The sequence below is a fragment of the Vipera ursinii genome (assembly GCF_947247035.1).
Source record: "Vipera ursinii genome assembly, chromosome: Z".
NCBI classification, from domain to species: domain Eukaryota; kingdom Metazoa; phylum Chordata; class Lepidosauria; order Squamata; family Viperidae; genus Vipera; species Vipera ursinii.
The window spans coordinates 45,721,561-45,746,668 of NC_139517.1; the positions used below are offsets into that span (position 1 = coordinate 45,721,561).

Here is a 25,108-nt window from a genome sequence, read left to right on the forward strand (position 1 = left end):
CCCTTGAAGAGGCTGAGGAGGACCGTTGCGGGACCTTAGAATATTCATTATTTCCCGCTCACCCCTAAGACATCTGCTTATGAGATACATGGAAAACCTTACAAAAATGCTGTTGGTCTGCTACCAGCAAAGTCAAACCAGTTCCAGTACGAGTAAAATGATGGGAGTTTTCCAATAAGGTATTTTTCCCCACCGAAAGCGTTATTTGAATTTTTTATTTTTTAATTTTTTAAAAATTAAGTGAAGGTCTTCTGTCAACTATTTTTTCACGCATGTGTTCCGCGTTTAAGTCAGGCAATAGCTTAGACAGCTAAAACTGATCTTGCTCAAGCAGGAATTGAGAGCGTCCGAAGAGCTTCCAGACTCTTAAAGGAGCTGTTTTACAGGATCTCGGTTTTGACGGGCTATTTGTGAAGGGTTTCATCAAGAAAGGGGGTTTCCCTCCATGGGGCTCTTTAACGGGAAATGGATCCGTTTTCGACATGCCACTAACAAACTCCTTCGAAAACGGAAGCGATTATTTTAGGTCTTTCTCCCCTCCTTTAAGCTTCCGTCGCGAGCTGATTATTACTTCCGGGTTGCACAGCGGGATTGTGTTTGTTTTTCTCCTGAGCTGGGTATGGAATGTTCAATAGTGGATTCGTCAAATTTAGCTATTGTTGACAATTCCCCCACCCTTTTTTTTTTAATCTACTCAATCCATAGCGTGGATTCAGGAAACCTGAGTCAGTTGCTGACTGTCCAAATTGTGATCACGGGGGTGTTGCAATGGTCAGGACTCTTCAGAACAAGTTGTAAATTACTATTTAGTATCATCACCAGTTCAGTTGCCTATCACCTGGCTTTCCTTTCGGGTAATAGGTGACAGTACTTAACAGATTTTATATATCTTGAAGCTGGTCTGCAGCAGTGCGCCATTGAACTAGTTTAAACATAGCTCTAATCAATGAGTTAAAGCCTTTCCCTATTTACAGCTGGTCAGAGCATAATTCTGCCCTGGCAGTGTTTTCTGCTGTGTCTGTAATGTTGTCTTCATCTTGTATTCACTCTCAAGTAAAACTATACAGTGTTCTTAATTGTGTTAAAATGGCAATGTCCTGTTTGTGTCAACTACTGCTAAGCTGTGATGTGGCTTCATTGATTGAGGCTTATCAAAAAGGCAGCCATTGAAATGTGTATGCAATGTGTATCTGGTTGCTGGCTTAGAAAGATGTGAATTATGATTTAATAAATTAATGATTAATGCTATGTTTAAACAAGTTCAATGAGCTTGCAATATAGAATTTGAATACTGGATACATTGGTGGGCTGTTTTGAGACACTATTACACTATAAATTTGTGCTATACAGGATGATTGACTTGCAAGAATATTTCTTTAGATTTCTGGGGAGGAAGAGATGGTATATACATAGTTCTATTGTTTCTTCTTAGGAAATTGATTTTAATGTTAATTAACATTAGCCCCGGTTAGAGCTCGAAATTTAGTAGGTTACCGCTTTCGACTAAACCGACTTTCTAGTAGGGACTGCAGAACCTACTGAGAAGGCCGACTGTTCCATCGGCCCTTTTTGCTCCCAGTTTTCTCTACCACTGCAAAAAGTGGGCGGAAGTTTGTCTCTAGTCTAGCAATCGCCCCGGGCAGATTAAAAGGCAAACGACCAGCTTCAGGGCCTGTGCTAAACGAACGAAGATAAAAAGTATTCCAACTTGACCGACCGCCAGGTTTTTTAGGACGGTAAACAAACCCGTGGGAAGCAACGCCCAGGTTAGTCACGGGGGTGAGCGCCGTAGTTGATCGCCCAGGAAGGAAGAACTGCTTGGGTGGCTTAGATCTCTTCCTTTCCGGCTTTCTGGATCCACATCCCTCCCCTTCCCCCTCCCTTTGCGGCCGTCCGCGGCTGTAGACGTCACTTGTTATGTCTCCTCCGGCTCGGGCTCTGCTCCGCCGCGGGGAGGCGACGACGACGACGACGGGGCACGCGGAAGCCCAGCCAAGTCACCGCCAGCGGTCCCCGCAGAAGTAGGACCGCCGTCTGCCCGTGAAGGGGTAATAAGCGAGGTGCCTCGCCCTGTTCAGTCCAGCTGCCCTTTTCCTCGGCGGTGCTCCCTACCCCCACCGAGGAGTGCCTCTCATCCCACTTTTGGGTCTTCTCTTCCCTTTCGAGCACCCCCTCCCCCCATAATCTAGTTGACATCTCTAACGCAAAATCGCCCTTCTTGCTACCCCCCCTCCAGGATTCCCTTCCCCCTTAGTGCTCATCCTTTTTCATCCCTGAAAAGCTCCAGCCCTTCTACTGGTGCCGCTCCTCAAAGCACCTTTTCATGGTAAAGTTCTATTGCACCACCACTACCTAGTTGTATTTCTGCCTTATCATCAGCTGGTCTGAAAGGAGAGGTGACTCCCTGGCTGCCTTAAGCCAGTGCCAGTGTTTCCTCCGAGGTGCCTCCAGGTCTTCTATTCACTATCCATCCAACCGGTTCGGATTGTGTTCCAAAGGGGGAGAAAAAGGGAAAGATCCTGACATTAGGGACAAGACCCAAAGTGTTCAGAATGCCTAACTCCCTTTGCTTCCTCCATCAGGACTTTCCTCTTTTTCTCTCTCTTGTAGGACTGAGGGACTCTCTTCTGAGAGTCGAAAATCCACACAAGAAAGATGTGGCTGAAACTGTTTTTCTTGCTTCTTTATTTTTTGGTCTTGTTTATTCTGGCCAGGTTTTTTGAGGCCATTGTGTGGTATGAAACTGGCTTCTTTGCCACCCAGTTGGTTGACCCAGTGGCACTGAGCTTTAAAAAGCTGAAGACCATTTTGGAATGCAGGGGACTTGGGTACTCAGGGCTTCTGGAAAAGAAAGATGTCAGAGAGCTGGTTGAAAAATCAGGTAAGCACAGTATCTTCATGAAGGCTTATTTTTCAATATTGCTGTCTCTCCTCCCCCTCCCAATTTTTTTTATTTAATAAATATATTTGCAGTCATTTTTATGATGTGACAAGTGCCTTAAGTGAATAAAAGATTAAATAAAATTAGTAATGACCGCAGGCTTGAAATGCATTGTCACTCAACAGGAATTATTTAAGTGTATCTCTGAGTGCAAGGAAGCAACAGGATGGGAAAACATACTGCACAACAGTAAAAAGGACAGAAATTCTGTCTGAATGTAGGTGAAAATACTCACGAAATACTGCTATGATCCCTTGAAAATAAATGCTCAAGTTCTCATTGCAAGCAAACTGTTCATATTTAAGTCCATTAAATTCAATGATATTCAGAAAATGTGTTTAAATATACTACTAAGTTTTGCTGTTAATTAAAAAGCTTTTATCAAAAAAAAAAACCTATTCTAATGTACGGGTAGGCCTCAACTTACAACAGTTCATTTTGTGACTATTCAAAGTTACAGTGGCACTGAAAAAAATTGACTTACGATATTTGCAGCATCCCCACGATCATGTTATCAAAATTAAGTTGCTTGGCAACTGGTTCATATTTATGATGGTCGCAGTGTCCCAGGGTCGTGTCATCCCACTCTGCAGTCTTCTGACAAGCAAAGTCAATGGAGAAATAAGATTCACGTAACAACCAGGTTACTAACATCAGTTGCATTGATTCACTCAACAACTGAGGCAAGAAAGGTCATAAAATGGGGTAAAACTCACTTAACAAATTTTGGGCTCAATTGTGGCTGTAAGTTAAGGACTATCTGTAATTAATAAAATACAAATCTTTAAAAAGTGTACATTAGTAAGCTTGAATACTTTTGAGCAGTGAGAAATGTGTTGAAGATGTACAGGTAGTCCTTGACTTAACAATTTTTTTAGTGACCATTCAAAATTACAGTGGCACTGAAAAAAGTGACTTAATGACCATTGCAGCATCCCCATGATCACATGATCAAAATTCAGACACTTGGCAACTGACTCATATTTATGATGTATGCAGTGTCCCAGGGTTATGTGATCATCTTTTGCAACCTTATGCCAAGCAAAATCATTGGGGAAGCCAAATTCACTTAACAACCATGTAACTAACATAACAACTGCAATTATTCATTTAATATCTCTGGGGAAAACTGTCATAAATTCACTTAGCAATAGAAATTTTGGACAATTGTCATAAATCAAGGACTGTCTGTAATCACTTTAAAGCAAATACCTTCTCCTTGCAAGCATACTTTCATGCTTCAAGTTTGTTAGTGCAGCTGTCGATATAATAGGATAAATTAGTCAATACATTGTGGGTAACATAGCCTTATGCATCATTTCAATAGACCAGGAAAACTATGAGATATTTTCACAGAAGTTACATATATCTCTCTTTGAGTTGCATAGACTACTGTTTTGAGTGCCTGGTATTTAGTTCTTTATTCAACAATATTAGAACCTTCCTGCCTTATAATAAAGGCTTTTCATGTCCCACCAACAGCAGCAGTTCTTACTAACTTACAAAGTAATTGCATTGATTTTATACCCAGTCTACTTTGGAGGCAGCCAAATTTGTATTTAGTTGTTCTAGATCAGGCATGTCAAACTGCCGGCCCGTGGGCCAGATGCATCATACTGAACCATGCCCACCCCATTGCTGGCACTGGGGAAAAAGTCGTATACGTCACGCAACATCATGTGACATCACAAGTTTGACATGCCTGTTCTAGATCTAAAACAGTGTTTTTCTTCTCCTCACAAATTTTGCTGTACAAATTGTGTACAACACCTCATTCATGATGCTGAAGATGATACAGTTGGGAATAGGATCTACCCAGCTCACACTGGCTACTTAGGCTGTAAAGGTACACCTGATCATTTCATGTCCATTTTGATGTCAGCTGCTGGAGAGATACACAAAAAGTCATTTTTTTCTGTGAATAAGCAGAAGCAGAGTAAAGTTTGATGGATGGCCACTTAGCCATCTGCCGCTAAGCTATCTCCTCCCCAGTAAAGAACATGACTAGTGAATATTTTTCTTGTGGGTTCCTGATGTTTGATAGCAGGGTAAATGAATCCTTCAGGGAAATCCTTTAATTGCTTTCTTTAACTTGTTCACATTAAAACTATGAGGACAGTACCACTTTCTAGCTAAAAATAAGATTAGGATTTATTTCCTCAGAACTAGGAGAGAATAATTTACAAGAACACAATTATGAGGAACAGCCACTGGTAGCATCTAGCTCAGATTGAGCAACTATTTATATCTCGGGAGACCATATTTTTATTACTGTACATTTTGGCATGTAATCAAGAGCCACAATGATTGACAGTGATGAAGTAATAACATACCGAGGGAAGAGATTTCTGTCAGATTCTTACTTGAAAATATGCATGGTTGGACTTTTGCCCTCTTAATACATGTATTCTATCGCTTTACTGAGATATGCTTTCAATCCATGTTTTATATTTTAATTCTGATTATATCTATTATATCCTATACTTCTAAAAAGCTTATTCACAAATATGTCAACACTACATAGCCAATTCTTTATGTAAACATATATCTTATAGAATGGTATTCGGCTTAATGGTAACACATGTTTAGGGAATTTTATGCATGGAATATTTTTATTTATTATATACATATCCTGCTTTTCAGCTATGATTAGAGTTCAAGTTAGATACATAATATTAAGGAAGGAAAAGACTTACAATCAACCTTCTTATTCTCAAATGTATTTTACAAGGCTATGATCTTATGGGCTAAAACCACAGAAATAAAAGGACATTTTGAGTAATGGTACATGGATAGTATAGTGGAAGTCTAAAGAGAAACATTTGAAAATGTGATAATGTACCACTGATCACAAATCAGAGCCCATTTTCCTGTCAATTGAGTGTCAATATCTCCAGCTAGACTATAGTGAAGTTCATTTTATAGGCTTACATCCAATCCAATTCATATCACATATCAGCTCATTCTGTCCAGTTTTTCACCTAAATCTTCTAAAAGAAGGAGTTGAATCTAGGTTTTCTGTAAGTATAATACATCTGATAATTATGTATACATGAAAATAAAATTGGCTTAAATTGCACACCCATCCACTCTTAACATATTCCTGCGCAGCACAAAATCCTCACTATCCAATTTAAAAGTCTAGATATCATTGACCTTTGATGGGTGTTATGAAAACACAAAACCAATTTGGCACAGATAGTGACTCCTTTCTAGGAAAATAGCATTCTGGGACTCAGGACCCAAATCAGCAGGAAAATTTGCACAGACTGCAGACTAAAGATTGTGTTATTATATTGTGTCTATTCGGTTATTTCAAGAGTCAGTGATCTGATACATACCTTCAAATTGAAGAGCCTTTGGAAAGTGAAATAAAGTCCTAATAGATCGTAGCATATCATATATTTGCTGTACAAAGTCCCTCCTTCGTTAATCTAGATTTTTGTGATATACAATTAGATCATCCCGGATTAATTCTAGGTGGAAGTTGACTTCGTATTTAGTGGCTTCTAATTTCAAAGCAATGCTCAAGGGTTCCTATTAAGACTGTAGTTATGCTTCTTTGAATGAGGAATTAAGAAAAAGTTATTTTTCAATATAGCAGAAATTTTTTTTTTGCATTTCTTCCATAGAAAAGGTCTGTTCCTGGTCTTCCATAGTGATGAGTTGAATTGAAAACTTTTACAGTTTTTTCCCCCCAGTAAATAAATAACAGAGCTAAAACTCTCACAGCTGGTGTTCAAGGTCACATGAGTCTTATCTTATTTTCTGAACTGTCAGCCAAGTCTCTCTTCTTTAAGAATAATAAATTGCAATTTCAGGTTTAGCCACAAGATGTCACTCCAGAGTTTAAGGAATTCCTTTAAATCTCAGTTATTTCAATCCTTTCTGGGGGGGTTTCTTCTATTTTAAGAGGAAAAACCCAGACTTTCAAATAAAAATAGAAAGTAAAAAGTAGATAATCAAAAATATTTTAATTCACAAGCTTTAGGAAATAAAGTTCCAATTGGGATCCAATTAACGTTTACAAAAAAGCTCCCCTTTATATTCAATAGCCGCTGTTTCTAGAGGGAGGGCTAAAATCCCCCTTCCCTCTCCACAGGGGGGAAAGTACTTTAGCAGCTTGAATATGTACAAAAAAGCAATTAGGATTTAAGAGAGGTAGATCTCACCTAGTCCTTTCCATGTTGCTTTGAAGTTGCCAGATGGTGAGTGTGGCTTCGGCTGTCTGCAGCCTAGGGACGAGCCATATTTTTATGGCCGGTCCTTTCATCTGCCAATTTGGAGAGATTGCCAGATCCAACGGGACAGTTGCTGCTCTCCCGCGATCCAGCGAGAGCCCCTCCTTGCTGGTCACCTCTTCGGAGCGACTTTTGGCCTTTTCGGCCCCCAGTGATCTGAAACTGAACAGGGGAGAGAGAGAGAGAGTTTCCCAGCCGTCCATGGCGGCTGCATGGCAAACCAGAAGTCCTGAAATAGATTTCCTTATATACAAATAAGGTTAGTAAATGGCTTACGTTCAGTTAACAGTAAGATTGACCTTTAAACAAATAAATGGTTCAAGGAAGATTTGAATAATTCTATACATGTAAAGCTAGGAATGATGATACCACTCTAATGGCAGAAAGTGAAAAAGAACTAAAGAGCCTCTTGTTGGAAGTGAAGAAGGAGAGTGCAAAAGTTGGGTTGAAACTAAACATTAAGAAAACCAAGATCATGGCATCCAGCCCTCTCAATTCCTGGCAAATAGATGGGGAAGAAATGGAGGTAGTGACAGATTTCGTTTTCCTGGGCTGGAAGATCACCGCAGACGGGGACTGCAGCCAAGAAATTAAAAGACACTTGCTTCTGGGGAGGAAAGCCATGGCAAATCTAGACAGCACACTAAAAAGCAGAGACATCACCTTGCCAACAAAAGTGCGTACAGTCAAGGCTATGGTCTTCCCAGTTGCAATGTATGGCTGTGAAAGTTGGACCATAAGAAAGTCTGAGCGCTAAACAATTGAGGCCTTTGAACTATGGTGCTGGAGAATACTCCTGCGAGTCCCTTGGACTGCAAGGCAATCAAACCGGTCAGTCCTAGAGGAGATGAACCCTGACTGCTCTTTAGAAGGCCAGATCCTGAAGTTGAAACTCAAATACTTTGGCCACCTTATGAGAAGGAAGGACTCACTGGAGAAGAGCCTAATGCTGGGAAAGGTTGAGGGCAAGAGGAGAAGGGGACGACAGAGAATGAGGTGGCTGGATGGAGTCACTGAAGCAGTAGGCGTGAGCCTAAATGAACTCCAGAAAATGATAGAGGACAGGAAGGCCTGGAGGAAAGTTGTCCATGGGGTCGCGATAGGTCAGACATGACTTCGCAACTAACAACAACAACAAAAGCTAGGAATGGATTGTTTCCCCAGTGTTAATCATTGTGTTTCCTATGACTAATAGCCTTTATATTTAGTTATTATTGATTGTACCCAGATTCATCTGGAATCAGATGGCCTTAGAAATATGATTTATGAATGAATAAATAAAAATAATGAAATAGGCCAGGTCAGATATTTCAACCAAGGTTTTTTATTGTATTTCACAAAGCGTATAACCTTTTCTAAATGATGTATAAAAATTGAAAGGTAAGATATCTTGCAGATATTCTCTCAATATAAAAAGCGTAACTTAATTTAGATCCTAGTTTAATAATTTTATGTACAGGGAGTGCAGAATTATTAGGAAAATGAGTATTTTGACCACATCATCCTCTTTATGCATGTTGTCTTATTCCAAGCTGTATAGGCTCGAAAGCCTACTACCAATTAAGCATATTAGGTGATGTGCATCTCTGTAATGAGAAGGGGTGTGGTCTAATGACATCAACACCCTGTATCAGGTGTGCATAATTATTAGGCAACTTCCTTTCCTTTGGCAAAATGGGTCAAAAGAAGGACTTGACAGGCTCAGAAAAGTCAAAAATAGTGAGATATCTTGCAGAGGGATGCAGCACTCTTAAAATTGCAAAGCTTCTGAAGCGTGATCATCGAACAATCAAGCGTTTCATTCAAAATAGTCAACAGGGTCGCAAGAAGCGTGTGGAGAAACCAAGGCGCAAAATAACTGCCCATGAACTGAGAAAAGTCAAGCGTGCAGCTGCCAAGATGCCACTTGCCACCAGTTTGGCCATATTTCAGAGCTGCAACATCACTGGAGTGCCCAAAAGCACAAGGTGTGCAATACTCAGAGACATGGCCAAGGTAAGAAAGGCTGAAAGACGACCACCACTGAACAAGACACACAAGCTGAAACGTCAAGACTGGGCCAAGAAATATCTCAAGACTGATTTTTCTAAGGTTTTATGGACTGATGAAATGAGAGTGAGTCTTGATGGGCCAGATGGATGGGCCCGTGGCTGGATTGGTAAAGGGCAGAGAGCTCCAGTCCGACTCAGACGCCAGCAAGGTGGAGGTGGAGTACTGGTTTGGGCTGGTATCATCAAAGATGAGCTTGTGGGGCCTTTTCGGGTTGAGGATGGAGTCAAGCTCAACTCCCAGTCCTACTGCCAGTTTCTGGAAGACACCTTCTTCAAGCAGTGGTACAGGAAGAAGTCTGCATCCTTCAAGAAAAACATGATTTTCATGCAGGACAATGCTCCATCACACGCGTCCAAGTACTCCACAGCGTGGCTGGCAAGAAAGGGTATAAAAGAAGAAAATCTAATGACATGGCCTCCTTGTTCACCTGATCTGAACCCCATTGAGAACCTGTGGTCCATCATCAAATGTGAGATTTACAAGGAGGGAAAACAGTACACCTCTCTGAACAGTGTCTGGGAGGCTGTGGTTGCTGCTGCACGCAATGTTGATGGTGAACAGATCAAAACACTGACAGAATCCATGGATGGCAGGCTTTTGAGTGTCCTTGCAAAGAAAGGTGGCTATATTGGTCACTGATTTGTTTTTGTTATGTTTTTGAATGTCAGAAATGTATATTTGTGAATGTTGAGATGTTATATTGGTTTCACTGGTAAAAATAAATAATTGAAATGGGTATATATTTGTTTTTTGTTAAGTTGCCTAATAATTATGCACAGTAATAGTCACCTGCACACACAGATATCCCCCTAAAATAGCTATAACTAAAAACAAACTAAAAACTACTTCCAAAAATATTCAGCTTTGATATTAATGAGTTTTTTGGGTTCATTGAGAACATGGTTGTTGTTCAATAATAAAATTAATCCTCAAAAATACAACTTGCCTAATAATTCTGCACTCCCTGTAGTCTGAACTTCGCCATGTTGCAAAAATAAAAGTGAACCATATGTTGCAATAAGACAATTTATCAAATTTTATACATATTTCTGCTACTGCCATTCATAGTCCAGTATTATCTACTCTTAAAAATAGCATAGAATAGCTGGAATAGATAGAGCTGTATGGAATAATTTTCTATGGTATACTTAGTTCTGTCTTTCATATATACCGGTATTATGCAATGAAATTTATAGCCATATATAATAATAGTGAATTCAAATATCTGTGAGCACCGTCTACAACAGAAAGCTTTTGCTAGGCTTTGGAATATCAATGCATATAAGTAGAAAAATGTATTTTTAAAAGCACTGAAATAGATGTCACATACATATTGAACCCTCTAGTAAGGAGGGGTGAAAAGCCATCAGGGAAGAGGAATTAAAGGAAATATCCTAAACTGGAGAATTGGAGAATTCCCTATTGCATAATATTGTAACTCTTAATTACAGTACCCTATTTCTGTTAAGACTATGGGTATGATTGTTGAGTATATACCCAGATAAGGAATTTATCAGAAGAACAAAAGTGCACAAAATATTGGACAAAAATCACTAGAAAATCCCAATACAATCCAATGGACACTAGGTATTATCAGAGCTGTGGAATGCTGACTGGCTGTGAGAGGCAGGAGGAATGGCACAGAGTGGATTTAATCTGGAACACTTCTTTTGTTCACACAGTAACTTTTGAATTCCAGTGTCCTTTGTTACTATTTACTATTATAAAGAATGTTATAAGGCCTTAAATTGTAGAAAATACAAGTATGTTGCTCAACCTTTTAATTACACAGAAGGAAAATAAAAGTCTTCTCTGACACCTGAATAGCCTTAAATATTGTGATTTCCTTTGAATATTTTTGAGATACGAATGGTGAGCTGCTGATGTAATTATTACAGGTAACACATTTAATATAATTATTGCCTTTGTGGATAATTTACCTAATATTATATATCTATTTAGATTATTGAATAATTCCTCATTTATATTTAAATGAGCCTCATTTATATTTAAATGAGGAAGGAAAGTATGTTTGTAAACTCATGTTCATGAAATAATATATAGTGTTAAAGCTCAGTTTACAGTTTCCTTGCTCTACAGCAATTTCATTACTGTCAAGAAATTCCATGTAGATTGTTTTATTTCCTCCCTTCCATCAACATAAAGTACAAGCTAATGTAGGATTTTTCACATGGTGAAACAGGAATGCTGGAACAGATATTAGGGGATGGTTCAATAATGTAGAATGTTAAAATTCTTGGGCTTGTTTAACAGTTTTATTACTTTGCACACACACTGAAAGGATATAGATTACGGTACTTCTAGATGAGAGCTTTATTATAAAATTACCATGCCTTATTTAATTTTAAATTTCTCTGAATAATTAAAAAGGTCAAGATATGTAATTCACAACCTGTTCCCACCACCACTGTATCATCATCTAAAGCTTTTGCAGGCCATCAAGCAAGCAAAAACCTTTAATATAGCCTGTCTAATAGGAATTTAATGTGTATTTAAAAGTTATTTAAATTAGTAGAAATTGCATTTGTAATCTGCACACTCATAGATGCATTGTACTCATCACAATACATTTATCTGTTGTAGGCCTCCCAGTAGAGATGATAATATTACATTACTTGTGCTGCCAAGCCATGGACCATCTGCAGTACTCTCATGGATCACCAGTAGTCCATAGACTACAAACTGGGAACCATTTCTCCAGATGCTGTCCTCTATTTATAAACTTCTTGTCCAGAGAAAGATGGAATAGCTACATAATGCATTATGATAGATGAAATTAGAAGCCCTCTATCTGGAATTACTCATAGGCTCAAGTGATTATGTAACTGACATGTTCACTATATATTTGTTCATTTAACAAATAGTGGAATGACAAGGCATGACAATCTTCTTAATGAGCAAGGAGCTGCTGTGAGGCTTTTTCTTACCTTTTCTTACTTGAAACTTAATATTTTTATTCACATGTTCTTTGCCTAATGCAAATATTTTCTGTCATTTAACTTAATTTTATACTGTAGTAGAGATGGATGGGATTAAGGCCAAGAGAAGGTGGCTTAAAGCTACCAATTAGGTTCATGTCTAGATTGATATTTGAATGTAGAACTCATATATTTTGCTATCATGCTATGTTACCCCCTAAGATTTGGGATTATTTCATGGAAAACAAAATAAAGGTTTATTTATTTATTTACATACTGCCAAATCTAAACAACTTGAAACAATTTACAATGAAACAGAATCAAGACTCATAATACAATAAAACTTTTTTAAAATGTAATACTGTAAAAATATAGGCAGCAACTATATGGACTGGTGGCATAGTCTTTGGGAAAAGACTCTTGAACAGTGTGGTTCACCACAAAAATCTCTGCCTCCAGACCATGACCCATTTCATCTGCAGTATGTGGGGAATCTAAAGGGATTGCTCAGCAAGGAAAAGTGCAAAGAAAAGGACACAGGATAGGAAGAACTAACCCATATATTATTAAAGGTAGTATTCCTAAGAATTGGCCTCTGATTCTGTGAAGGGCTAAACATTGATTATTTTTTTCTGGAACATTGATTTTAGCCTTACTGCCCATAAAGGTTTGGATTTTTTTTTACTAAAATTCTAGTTTACAGAATAATATAAATTATTGTTGATGTTTGAAGTAATTATCATCTTGGTAACATAAAAAGAGATAGCAAATTATAAAATGAAAAGGTACTAATCTCATTCACTAGAATTTCCTTATTGTAGCAAGATGTGAATAAGAGTATCCCTTGACCTAATTGACCAGTGGAGACGCACAATCTTCTTGAGCCAAGTTTTTTCAGCTGCATATGGGATAGAGTACAAAGTTCTGACCCCTGAGAGGAGGAGAGGGAAAGTTTATATTGTGATCTTGTTTACAAGGAAAAAGATAACATCCCTTAGCAACAGACCCACCTAAACACTTACTCATAGCAAACTTGTATTTTTAATCTTTCGTTTATTTTGTCTGCAAGCTTGATGCTGAGCCAGTACTACAGAGGGAGCCGGTACTCCTTCCCTCTCCCTTCAGAGGAAGCCAGTACTCCCTCTTTTCCAGTACTTGGGAACTCCCTGGGTTTGTAGTTTCAGCACTTAGTAAGTTACTTGAATTTTTTTAGCTTCAAACATTTGGCTAAACATTGAAGCATCTTTGAAGCCATTTTGTCAGGCCAAGTTGTTTCATGATTTATTTTCTCCTTTAGGTGTTTCTCACAAACCCATAACTTGCTCAATCCCTCCCTTCCTGGAATGTCCATCCTTTCTACCTTAGTTTCAAGGTATCTAGGTGTAATTGCTTCAGGAGAAAGGTTCTTTCTGGAATAGATAGATAAGTTGAGACCACCTGTTGTTAAATATGGGTATGCTCCCATCATCTGCAATCTGAATGAATAAAACAGAACTGTCCCTTTCCTAGGATGAAATTTTTCAGTAAAATGACTCAAATTTCATGTCTAAACCAGATTGACTAACAAAGAGGTTTTGAAATACACTGTGTTAATACAAACCCATATGGATAGTTATATAAATTTACTAAATAAATACATTCAATCTACCCAAATTGGGAGGAAAGACATCCGTAAGTCCCTCTCCCAACCTGAATCTCACTGCCCTGCCTTACAGTAATGGCCAAAATTGTGGAAACCTTTTGGGAAAAGTGTACATTCATTCATTCATTCATTCATTTATTTGGTTTATATACCGCCCTATTCCCAAAGGACTCAGGGCGGTTTACAAGGCAAAAATTAAAAACAATCCAATATAAAATTAAAATAAATTAAATTAAGTCTAGCCGCAAAAATTAAATCACAATTTAAAAACATTAAACCCCTCAGTCCAGACCAGATAGCTCAAAGAGCCAGGTTTTTAGGTCCCGGCGAAATGAACGAAGGTCGGGGGCAGTCCAGAGTTCTGTTGGCAGTTGATTCCATAGGGCAGGCGCGCCCACAGAGAACACCTTCCCCCTGTGGATCGCCCGTCGGCAATCCTTGACTGGCGGTACCCTGAGGAGGCGCTCCCTGTGGCAGCGCACAGGACGATGGGAAATTGACGTTTGAAATTTGAGGTTTGATGGTTAATAACACCATCTTTTTTGGAGTAGTACAATAAAATTATATATCAATGGAAAGATAATTTAATCAAGAATGTAATGCAACACCATTTGTTCAATTATCTGTATTCTATGAAAAGTTATAGCCAAATAACCAGAAAAAGGAAGCACAACTTGCTTGATATCAGGTAGCTTTCCTTCATCTGATTGTAGCCAGTGAGCATGAGTGTGTAGAGGGCCAATCAGGTGTCATTCTGTTTTGGCAATGAGCCAATCAGGCCAGTAGGATTCAGTTATTGATGTCATGTATTGAAGCTGAGAGGAGGACATTTGTCAGTGTGTTATGTGATCAAGTTGGTTGGGTTTTTTTGTGTTCTTTAGTGAGCTTGTAAAACATAATAAAAATAAAATAATGGTGCAAAGAGTTGACTGGTCACCCAGAAAGCGATGTAAAATAGTATTATTAAGTGAACAAAGCTACAGTTCTAAAGAAATTAGAAGAAAAAATTGGTGGAAACTTAACCAAAGGTGGCATTTCTAAGTTTTTGAAGAGGTATGAGACTCACTATAAAAGCACACTGGTAAAAGCAGGAAAAGGTGCACAACAGCAAGTGATGATAGAAGAATTAAGAGACTGTGCCTACGTGACAAAATAAAATAATCTGGGTGTATACAAGATGAAATGGTGCAGTACAATGTGAAGTGGAGTGCAAGGACTGTTCTGTGCAGACTGCGGGAATTTGGCCTAAAATCTAGAATTCCATGAAAAAAGCCACCTTTATCTCTCAAACAAAGGTTGAAAATACTAAACTGGGCTAAACCAGGCTCAAGGTTGACTCAGCCTTCCATCCTTCCGAGGTAGGTAAAATGAGGACCCAGATTGTTGGGGGCAATTAAGCTGACTCTGTAAAAATGCCGCTTGGGGGGGGGAAGCCCTAATAAGCAGGCATATACATAGAATGAAGGCTACTGCTAAGCTTGTAAGCCGCCCTGAGTCTTCGGAGAAGGGCGGGATATAAATGGAATTAAAATAAATAAATAAAAATAAAATAAAACCCATGTTACCTGGACAGAGGAACAATGGGACAGTGTTATTTGGAGTGATGAGACCAAGATCTCCCAATTTGGTAGTAATGGCATAAAATACGCAAGGAGAAGAATCAGAGAAGATTTGCATCCTGATTGCATTACATGTACCATGAAACACCCAGTCAGTGTTATGATCTGGGGTTGCATGACATCAAAAGGTGTGGGCAGAATTCGTGTGATTAATGGGAATATAAATGGCCAAAAATACATTAATGAAATACTTGAGCCCAAAATGAAGCCTTCTGCAGATGATCTTTTCCAAGACAATGAAGCATTTATATTTCAACAGGATTCAGTTCCGTGTCATGTTGCTGCTGTGTGCAAAAAGTGGTCTCAAGATAATCATCTTCCACTGCTGGATTGGCCTGGGAATAGCCCAGACTTTAACCCAATTGAAAATATATGGAGTTGATTAAAGAAGCCTGTTAGTCCAGCAATAAAACCCAGTTAATAGAAGCAATCATTCAATCTTGGTTTCACATTATAACAGCTGCAGAACTAAAGGACTTGGTTCCCTCCATGGGAAGACGTAAGGCCGTAATTCATGCTAAAGGTTACCCATCTAAGTATTAACTTTTTGTATATCTCATTTTTTCTATGGTGATAATTTTTGTATATCTCGTTTTTTCTACGTGTTTTACTTTTCTTCTTTATAACTGCTATTCTAATAACAAATCCTTCATAAAAGTTATTGCATTACATTCTTGATTAAATTATCTTTTCATTGATATATACTTTAATGGTACTCCAAAAAAAAGGTGGTGTTATTAGCCATCAAACTTCAAATGCACACTTTTCCCAAAAGGTTTCCACAATTTTGGCCACTACTGTATGTTGGAAGACATTTTATAGAGTAATAAAATTATTAAGAGTCATCGACTATCTGCAGATCTTTAGATCCACTATAATTACCAAATAAGATGTATACAAATATATGCGTACAGCTTTTCCCAGCTCTTTTAAAATATAATAATCTTGATTTATTTTTTGTGACATTGTCCTTTTGACTAATATAACCTTTAGAGTTATTGTACTGATGTTTCTTTTTGTTTCATTTTTCAGGAGACCTTATGGAAGGTGAACTTTATTCTGCTCTCAAGGAAGAGGAAGCCTCTGAATCTGTTTCCAGTACAAACTTCAGTGGTGAAATGCACTTTTATGAGTTAGTAGAAGACACAAAAGATGGTATCTGGCTTGTACAGGTAATACATGTGTTCATTTTGAGTAAATTTGTAGTACTCTGAAAATGGTGGATTATATCTCAATGTTTTGTAAACTGATATTGATCCTAAGTATTGAGATAATGTTTCCCATTATTCCATTTTCATAGGGTGCAAATTTAACTCAAATCATTTTTGTAACGATGTTAGTTTGCACAAATATTGACAGCATTAAAAACATTCAAGTTGTGAGGAATGTGAACACAATTGAAGATTCCACAGTGCTACTTAATAATTCTTGACTGTTGAAAAAAAATAAAGCAGTGGCAAGCCAGAAAAGCCCAATCCTGTTGGCTAGACTAGGAAGTTGTAAAAAAAATTCTATAAGAATGAGAAATCAGTTATAAATTATTGCCAATGAAACAATATTGACATTTCATTTAATCACTAGGACTTGAGCTTGATTTTAAAAGAGGGATTAATAGAAAAATCTAAGTATGGAGAAATAGAAAGTATTGCAACAGCCTAGGTTCTGTTCAGAAGAAAAATCAAGTTTTAAACTTCCTTAGAAAAAAACATACTCTACTGCAAGCAGCACAGGGGTGTTATTCATAAAAGATTCCAGTGATAATTACTGCTCTTCCATTCATCCTCCCCTGTGCTGACACCCAGATTATTTTGCATAAATAAACAAGAAAGAAATATTTTCCAAAATATTTGAATTGGGATCTATAGTTTTTAACATTAACTTGAGCAATAGGGCAGAAAAGGCATGTATCATCAATAGTGGGTCTACATTTGGTGGGTCCTAAGAGATGTGCTTTCTCTACTATGGTGCCCACCTTATGGAACATTCCTTTCCCCCAAATTAGATTAGCTCTATTCCTTTTGACATTCCAGAAGCCCTTCAACACCTTCATCAGGTGATAGAGTCGGTCTGAGACAGTGCCACCATATCCAAAACTAAAGAAAGTACATTTCCAGATCCAGGTGGCCCCAAAACCATTCCATCTTGCCAGAGTTGAGATGAAATCTGATGTCACCCATCAAAATTCAAAAATAGATAACATGTTCTAATACTGCTAATTATAATGATAATTCTTCATAACTGACAATCAGTTTTCGTATAAAAGAAAACATTTATTTATTTATTTATTTATTTATTTATTTATTTATTTATTTATTTATTTATTTATTTATATTTATATACCACCCTATTCCCTGAGGACTCAGGGCGGTTTACAGGGAATTAAAAATCCAAAATACAAAAATTAAGAACCAAATTAAAAAATATTAAATTGACCCTGTACTCAATTAAAAAGAACCCCAAATTAAAAATTTCTCCTCAGTCTGGGCCCGAGAGCTCGAAGAGCCAGATCTTCAGGCCCCGGTGGAATGATCGGAGGTCGGGGGCAGTTCTCGGCTCCACCGGCAGCTGGTTCCAGAGGGCAGGCGCTCCCACCGAGAAGGCCCTATCCCTGGGTGTCACCCGCCGGCAATCTCTTACCGGCGGGACCCTGAGCAGACCCTCCCTGTGGGAGCGCACTGGGCGAAGGGCGTTTGATGCCGGCAGCAGGTGTTCCCTCAGATATCCCGGACCCAGGCCATGTAGGGCTTTATAGGTGATAACCAGCACCTTGAATTTCACCCGGAGGGCAACCGGAAGCCAATGCAGCTCACGGAGTAGAGGTGTTACATGGGAGTATCGGGAAACCCCCATTACAACTCGCGCGGCCGCATTCTGCACCAGTTGAAGCCTCCGAGTGGTCTTCAAGGGCAGCCCCATGTAGAGAGCGTTACAGTAGTCCAAACGGGAGGTCACAAGCGCATGAGTAGCTGTGCGTAGGGCGTCTCGGTCCAGATAGGGACGCAACTGGCGCACCAGGCGAACCTGAGCAAAAGCCCCCCTGGTCACGGCTCCTATATGGTCTTCGAAATTGAGCCGTGAATCCAGGAGGACGCCCAAGTTGCGAGCCCTATCGACGGGGGGTAACACCTCATCCCCCATCATTAAGGATGGAATAACTTGGTTAACCCGAGATGCCGATATGCACAGCCACTCAGTCTAGGCGGGATTGAGACGAAGCCTGTTTCTCCCCATCCAGACCTGAACCGCCTCCAGGCACCGGGACATCACGGAGAGGGCATCACTGGGTTGGTTCGGGGTGGAAAGAAAAAGTTGGGTATCACCAGCGTACTGATGATACCCCACCCCAAAACCACGAATGATCTCGCCCAGCGGCTTCATATAGATGTTGAACAGGAGAGGCGAGAGAACCGACCCCTGAGGAACTCCACAAATGAGAGACCTCGGGACGGATCTCTGCCCTCCTGTCAACACCGACTGCGAGCGGCCCTGGAGGTAGGAGGAGAACCACCGTAGAACGGTGCCTCCCACTCCCAACCCCCTGAGACGCCGCAGTAGGATACCATGGTCGATGGTATCGAACGCCGCTGAGAGATCTAATAGGACCAGGACAGAGGAGCAACCCCTGTCCCTAGCCCTCCAGAGATCATTCACCAGTGCGACCAATGCCGTCTCCGTGCTGTGTCCGGGCCTGAAGCATGATTTGCCTTTAACTTGAAAATACTGTAGTGTACTTTTGTTTGTTCTTTAACTAAGTTATATGTATTAAGATTGTACAAGCATGTGAAAAATGAATTTAATAAGATCAATTAACATCTCTTCAAAGGACTAAAACTGATTGTCCTTTGCAAGATTTAAGTAATTGCTTTAAAAGCAGAATCTAGCTGTTTTTACATGTATGAAAATGCACCCATATAACTAGTTTTGTCTGATCATTCATACAAACTATACGATAGTGATATTTATGGGTAGTTACATTTTAAAATAATATTGACATGAAAAGTAATTTAATACTTTATAAATAGAATTTTAAAGGACCTATAGGATTCATAGCAGGTTTAGTCTAGGACAAAAAAGTCTTGACCAGTGGAATTTGCTGCCAGCAGATGGTACAGATAGTCCACAGGTTACAATGGCAATTAGGACTGGATTTCCATTGCTAAGGTCATAAAGCACAATGTCATGTGACTTCATCATTTAGCTATAGCAGTCCTGCTACTGTCATAACCTCAAAATTATATGGATCATTAATTAGGAAGAGGCAGGAGTCCCATCCAAGGAGTGGAAGGAAGTACACAGATGTTGTAGACAGGCAGTATGGAGTACAGAGGATATTGTAGGCAGGTGGTACAGAGCCTGCAGGGACCACAGGCATATCATATGGAGCGTGGGTAGGTTGATGGGGCCTCTGGCAAGAAATATGGAACGTAACAGCAGGATTACTGTATGTTTTAAGTGGCCAGAAAATCTGATTGCTCTTTCCTGTTTTCTTAGTCGACTACTGAGAAGTAACTATGGAAGGACTTATCATCGCTCACTCTAGTCCAAGCTAATAAGTTTTCCAAATATACATATTTGCCCACTTTGTGACTTGGTACTGGTCTAGATGTGCCTGTGTTCTGATCCAGCTGATTTCTTGTTTTCTTACAAAAACCTGCATCACTATTTTTAAGGAAACTTGAGTTTTCATTTCTGTTAAGATGTACCTTGTAGTGTGTTTCTCTCCCCCCTCTCTGTCCCTCTGTGTGTGTGTGCGTGTGAGAGAGAAAATTATCTTGATATATATTTATTTAAAATTGGATATAAAAATGGAAACATGAGTCCAGATGTACCAAGATACTTGAAGCATAGCCACAACCTCTGATCCATCTTAATTACAGTTTTGAAAGAAAATAATTTGGTTATACTGTTAATTTGTTGTTTTTAGGCTCTATTATATCTTTTGATTATAGTAGTGGTCCTGAATTCATTATTTGAATAATTTCTATAAAATATCTGCTTTACATATTTCTCAAAATATATCAACGTAACCTGAATGAAACATATCCAATGTATAGATATAAATTCAATAGATAGAACTTGATGTTAAAATTTCCATTAAACTTTATGGTAATAATATTACTGTTAGTAAAATAAATATTACAATATGAGTAATATATATTTCAGATTTGCAAAACTTGTAGAAGTGAAAGGGCCACATTGGTAAATTAAAAATAATTGCAGGCCAAAAAGGAATAGCTAGCGTGCCAATCAGCTGTTTGACAACTTGCAAAACAGCAGCAGTAGCAAGCGAGCAGGTAGCATCCATGAGGCTTGGAAGGACTCTGCAAGGTCTCTTATGGTGGTTCTTCCTGGTTGTGGTAATGCTTGGCTGTGGTGAATGTATTGAGATTTTGTTAAATACCAGGCTGATCATAAATTATTCAGGCCAGATGTATTTTAAAGAGGATTCCAATATTCATTTTTATTAGCTATTTTAAAAAGATAAGTTAATAAGAAATTTTTTTATTTTAATTAAGTTAATAAGGCTAAAATCCCTAGAATAATTTGGCTACTTTATGGTGAAAGTAGTTTTAATCTACCATATTTGCAAGGTTATTACATACATACATACATACATACATACATACATACATACATACATACATACATACTGGAAGGAGACTTACTACAATTAACACTCCTTTTGGACCAACTTGGAGATTACATTAACTTCTTTACTCTCTTTTCTAATGTTTTAAAGGTTTTTGTTTAGTTTAAAGATTATTTTGTTAATTGGCTGTATATAACATTATTAGAAAAATGTATAAAATTTTCAATATCTTTGCAAATTTTAGAGGCAGATCTCCTAAATTGAGATTTTTCCCCCCATTAAATATTGCTAAATCTGACAAACTTCCAAAATACACTAAGTTGACTAAGCTGGCCTTATATATGATCTTTATAGCATTTTATAGATTGTACTGGGAATCAGATTTAATTCCTTCATTAGAAGAATGACAGGATTATTATGATAATATATGCCAATATGTAAAATAAGCTCATACATGAAAAACAGTCTATTGTTAGCTTCAGTTTAACTTGGAAATCATTTAATATAAAATACAAGTTAGTGCATAACTTACTTCCACACTCTAAGTTTGGGTTCTCATTTAAAAAAAGATCTAAACTTTTTAATTGTAATTATTTTCATTATATAGTTATCTCAATTATTCTAAAATTTGATTTTAATAATAGTCAAATATATCACCTTCACACACAGGTAGTTCTCCACTTATGATTACAACTGAGCACAAATTTCTGTTGTTAAGTGAATTTTGCCTCATTTTACAACCTTTCTTGCCACAGTTGTTAAGTGAACTACTGCAGTTGTTAAGTTAGTAACAGTTGTTAAGTGAATCTGGCTTCCCCACTAACTTTGCTTGTCAGAAGGTTACTTGACACATGACCTTGGAAGACTGCAGCCGTCATAAATATATGCCAGTTGCCAAACATCCAAACTTTGATCACATGACCATGAGTAAGAGTATTATATATTCCAAATATGGAATTAAATATTGTAATACTCAAATTTAATGGAACAAGGGGTCCAGATATTTAAAAATGTGAAGTATACTTACATTTTAAATATTAAATAAATTCATCCAAACAAATATTGGATATTTCAAAGTTTTTTAAAAAATTCATGGACTTTAGATTTTTTTAATGTGAGTAATGTAAGAAATTTAAAATTCTTTAACTCATATGTTTAGCTTTGACTATATATTGTATAATTTTAGGAGGAATATAATTTTAGGACGTCAGTGCAATATTGAATTATATTCCTAAAAACATGGAATTTGTCATATTTGATAAAGTGCTCTGGGTCCATCAAGCTTCAGATATGGCATAAAGGATAATTTTACATAATTAGAAAGTTATTTTCTTAATTTTTTGGATTACAACCAGGATATGAGTTTATCATGTTTTAAAGACTCTTATGCTCTAAAAATGAGAAGATGACATAGTACCGTATTTTCCGGCGTATTAGATGACTGGGCGTATAAGACGACCCCCTACATTTCCTGTTAAATTATAGGGTTTGGGCTATACTCGCCGTATAAGACTACCCCTCTTCCAACGCATACCAAATAAAAATTAAAAAACATCAGATTTGATTTTAATATGGTAATTTTAATTCAAATGCTTATGACATGCAGGTACTTAGTAGGAAAACTGTCACTTATAAACATAAGGCTGTTTGTCATCAAACATGTAAACATAAAACAGTGCAAGTGGATTAAACTTTAATAATAATAATAATAATAATAATAATAATAATAATAATAATAATAATAATAAGTTGGAAGGGACCTTGGAGGTCATCTAGTCCAACCCCCTGCTAAGGCAGGAAACCCTATACCATTTCAGACAAATGGCTGTCCAGTCTCTTCTTAAAAACTTCCAGTGTTGGAGCATTCACCACTTCTGGAGGCAGGTTGTTCCACTGGTTAATTGTTCTAACTGTCAGGAAGTTTCTCCTTAGTTCTAGGTTGCTTCTCTCCTTGACTAGTTTCCATCCACTGCTTCTTGTCCTGCTTTCAGGTGCTTTGGAGAATAGCTTGGCTCCCTCTTCTTTGTGGCAGCCCCTGAGATATTGGATCACTGCTATCATATCACCCCTCACCCTTCTCTTTGTTAAACTACACATACCCAATTCCAGCAACCGTTTCGTATTTTCCTAATTCACTTTTTCACTTTTCCTAATTGACTCTAAAGCTTTCCCTGCGCAGTGCCTTAAGTAACACCAGCTGCCTGCAATTAGTGCAGGTTCTCATCCCACCAGGCTCAAGGTTGAGTCAGCCTTCCATCCTTCCGAGGTAGGTAAAATGAGGACTCAGATTGTTGGGAGCAATAAGCTGACTTTGTAATAATGCTGCTTGTGGGGGGGGGGGGTGAAAGCTCTAATAGGCAGGCATATACATAGAATGAAGGCTATTGCTAAGCACATTGATTTGTGCTTTAAATTGTAAGCCGCCCTGAGTCTTCGGAGAAGGGCGGGATATAAATGGGATTAAAAAAAAAAGACCAAATGGGAGATCCGCTCCAGGTTTTCCAGCCAGCCCGCCCAGTTCCTGAGTGTCCTTAGAGCTAAGCTGCTGCTCTGGCTACACATTCCCCACCTGCCTTTCAAGTTGCTCTTGCATTCCCCACCTGCCTACAGCTGCTCTTCAACTTTAGAAGGAAAGAAGCCCAGACCCCAACCTGTAAAAAATCACAGACTGCAGCTTCTACTCCAATTGGTCCCGCTTTCCCTGTGCAGACTAAATGGAAGATCCGCTCCAGGTTTTCCAGCCAGCCCTGTCCCTAAAGTTTCAGCACCTGGCGTATAAGACGACCCCTGACTTTTGAGAAGATTTTCATGGGTTAAAAAGTCGTCTTATACGCCGGAAACTACGGTATGTATTTTCTTATACGGTCTGGATTTAATGATGAACATGATAATAATTCCTACGGGAATAGGGCAGTATATAAATTTAATAAAATAAATAAATTAAAATTATTTTGTACAGGTTTTTATAGTTATATGGATCTTTTTTCCTGTTAATTGGATATTATGTTTATCTTAATTACTATAATATACTTAAAGGTATTCTTTTACTGTGGCATATAAATCTTCATTTTTAGTGATGTAGAACTTTTTTTGTATTTCACTATATTTTTAAAAGCTTTCCATTCACCATCAGAATTTAATTATACATTATCTGTATAAGTGTATCCAATGGAAGACATTGATATAATTCAGATTTCTGATTAATATAAATTTTACATTTGATACACAGGTTAGTTAAAGATGGAAGTGAATTGATAAAAATGCTTTTTTAAGATGGATTATTACAAAGTATGTAGAATCTTTGACCGGTTGTATATTTAAGTTTTCTTCATTTTTTTAAACAGGTCGTAGCAAATGACCGGAGCCCTTTAATGGGAAAAGTCCACTGGGAGAAAATGGTGAAGAAAGTGTCAAGGTTTGGTATACGTACAGGCACTTTTAATTGTTCCAGTGACCCCAGGTATGTTCTCTGAAATATCTGAAATATTGTAGCCATCTAGAAGAAAAAGTAATGGGGATAAGATTGTTTGATGATAAGTAATAGCCATCTACACTTTACCGTGATCTAATTTTGGACAATAAATTTCTTCAGGTTGCAGTATTCATTTTTATTATGAATCAAGGAAACTACCATTTATCGTTGAAACTATTCCGTACTTCAAAATATTCGCTAAATAACTTGGCTTTCAACAAGGATTCTGATTTTTTCCAAAGCAAAATACAATAAGGATTATTTGACATACTGTCATCTATTTGTGTATTGCAATCATTATTCTAGACATAAAGATATACCAGGATTAAAGATATTTTTTTTTTAAATTCCATTTATATCCCGCCCTTCTCCGAAGACTCAGGGCGGCTTACAAGCTTAGCAGTAGCCTTCATTCTATGTATATGCCTGCTTATTAGGGCTTTCACACACACACCCCAAGCGGCATTATTACAAAGTCAGCTTAATTGCCCCCAACAATCTGGGTCCTCATTTTACCTACCTCGGAAGGATGGAAGGCTGAGTCAACCTTGAGTCTGGTGGGACTCGAACCTGCACTAATTGCAGGCAGCTGGTGTATTCTTTATGCTTTGG

At 38.1% G+C, this 25,108-nt stretch overlaps 1 protein-coding gene across 5 annotated transcripts in view; it reads left to right on the forward strand.

Annotated features, from left to right (window-relative positions):
• Positions 1–2: 2 nt before the first annotated feature.
• Positions 3–25,108, forward strand: part of LOC310649479 (charged multivesicular body protein 3) — a 50,261-nt gene continuing 25,155 nt past the window's right edge. Inside the window, exons 1-4 of one of the 5 annotated variants that reach the window (XM_083377930.1) lie at positions 3–179; positions 2,611–2,881; positions 16,467–16,606; positions 24,369–24,484. In XM_083377930.1, coding sequence (XP_083234056.1) covers positions 2,656–2,881; positions 16,467–16,606; positions 24,369–24,484 — 482 coding nt within the window. In that variant the 5' untranslated portion in view covers positions 3–179; positions 2,611–2,655. Of the gene's footprint in view, positions 180–1,850; positions 2,061–2,610; positions 2,882–16,466; positions 16,607–23,528; positions 23,870–24,368; positions 24,485–25,108 lie in introns of those variants that run through there. The other 4 variants (XM_083377928.1, XM_083377929.1, XM_083377933.1 and 1 more) reach the window with 4 other exon arrangements.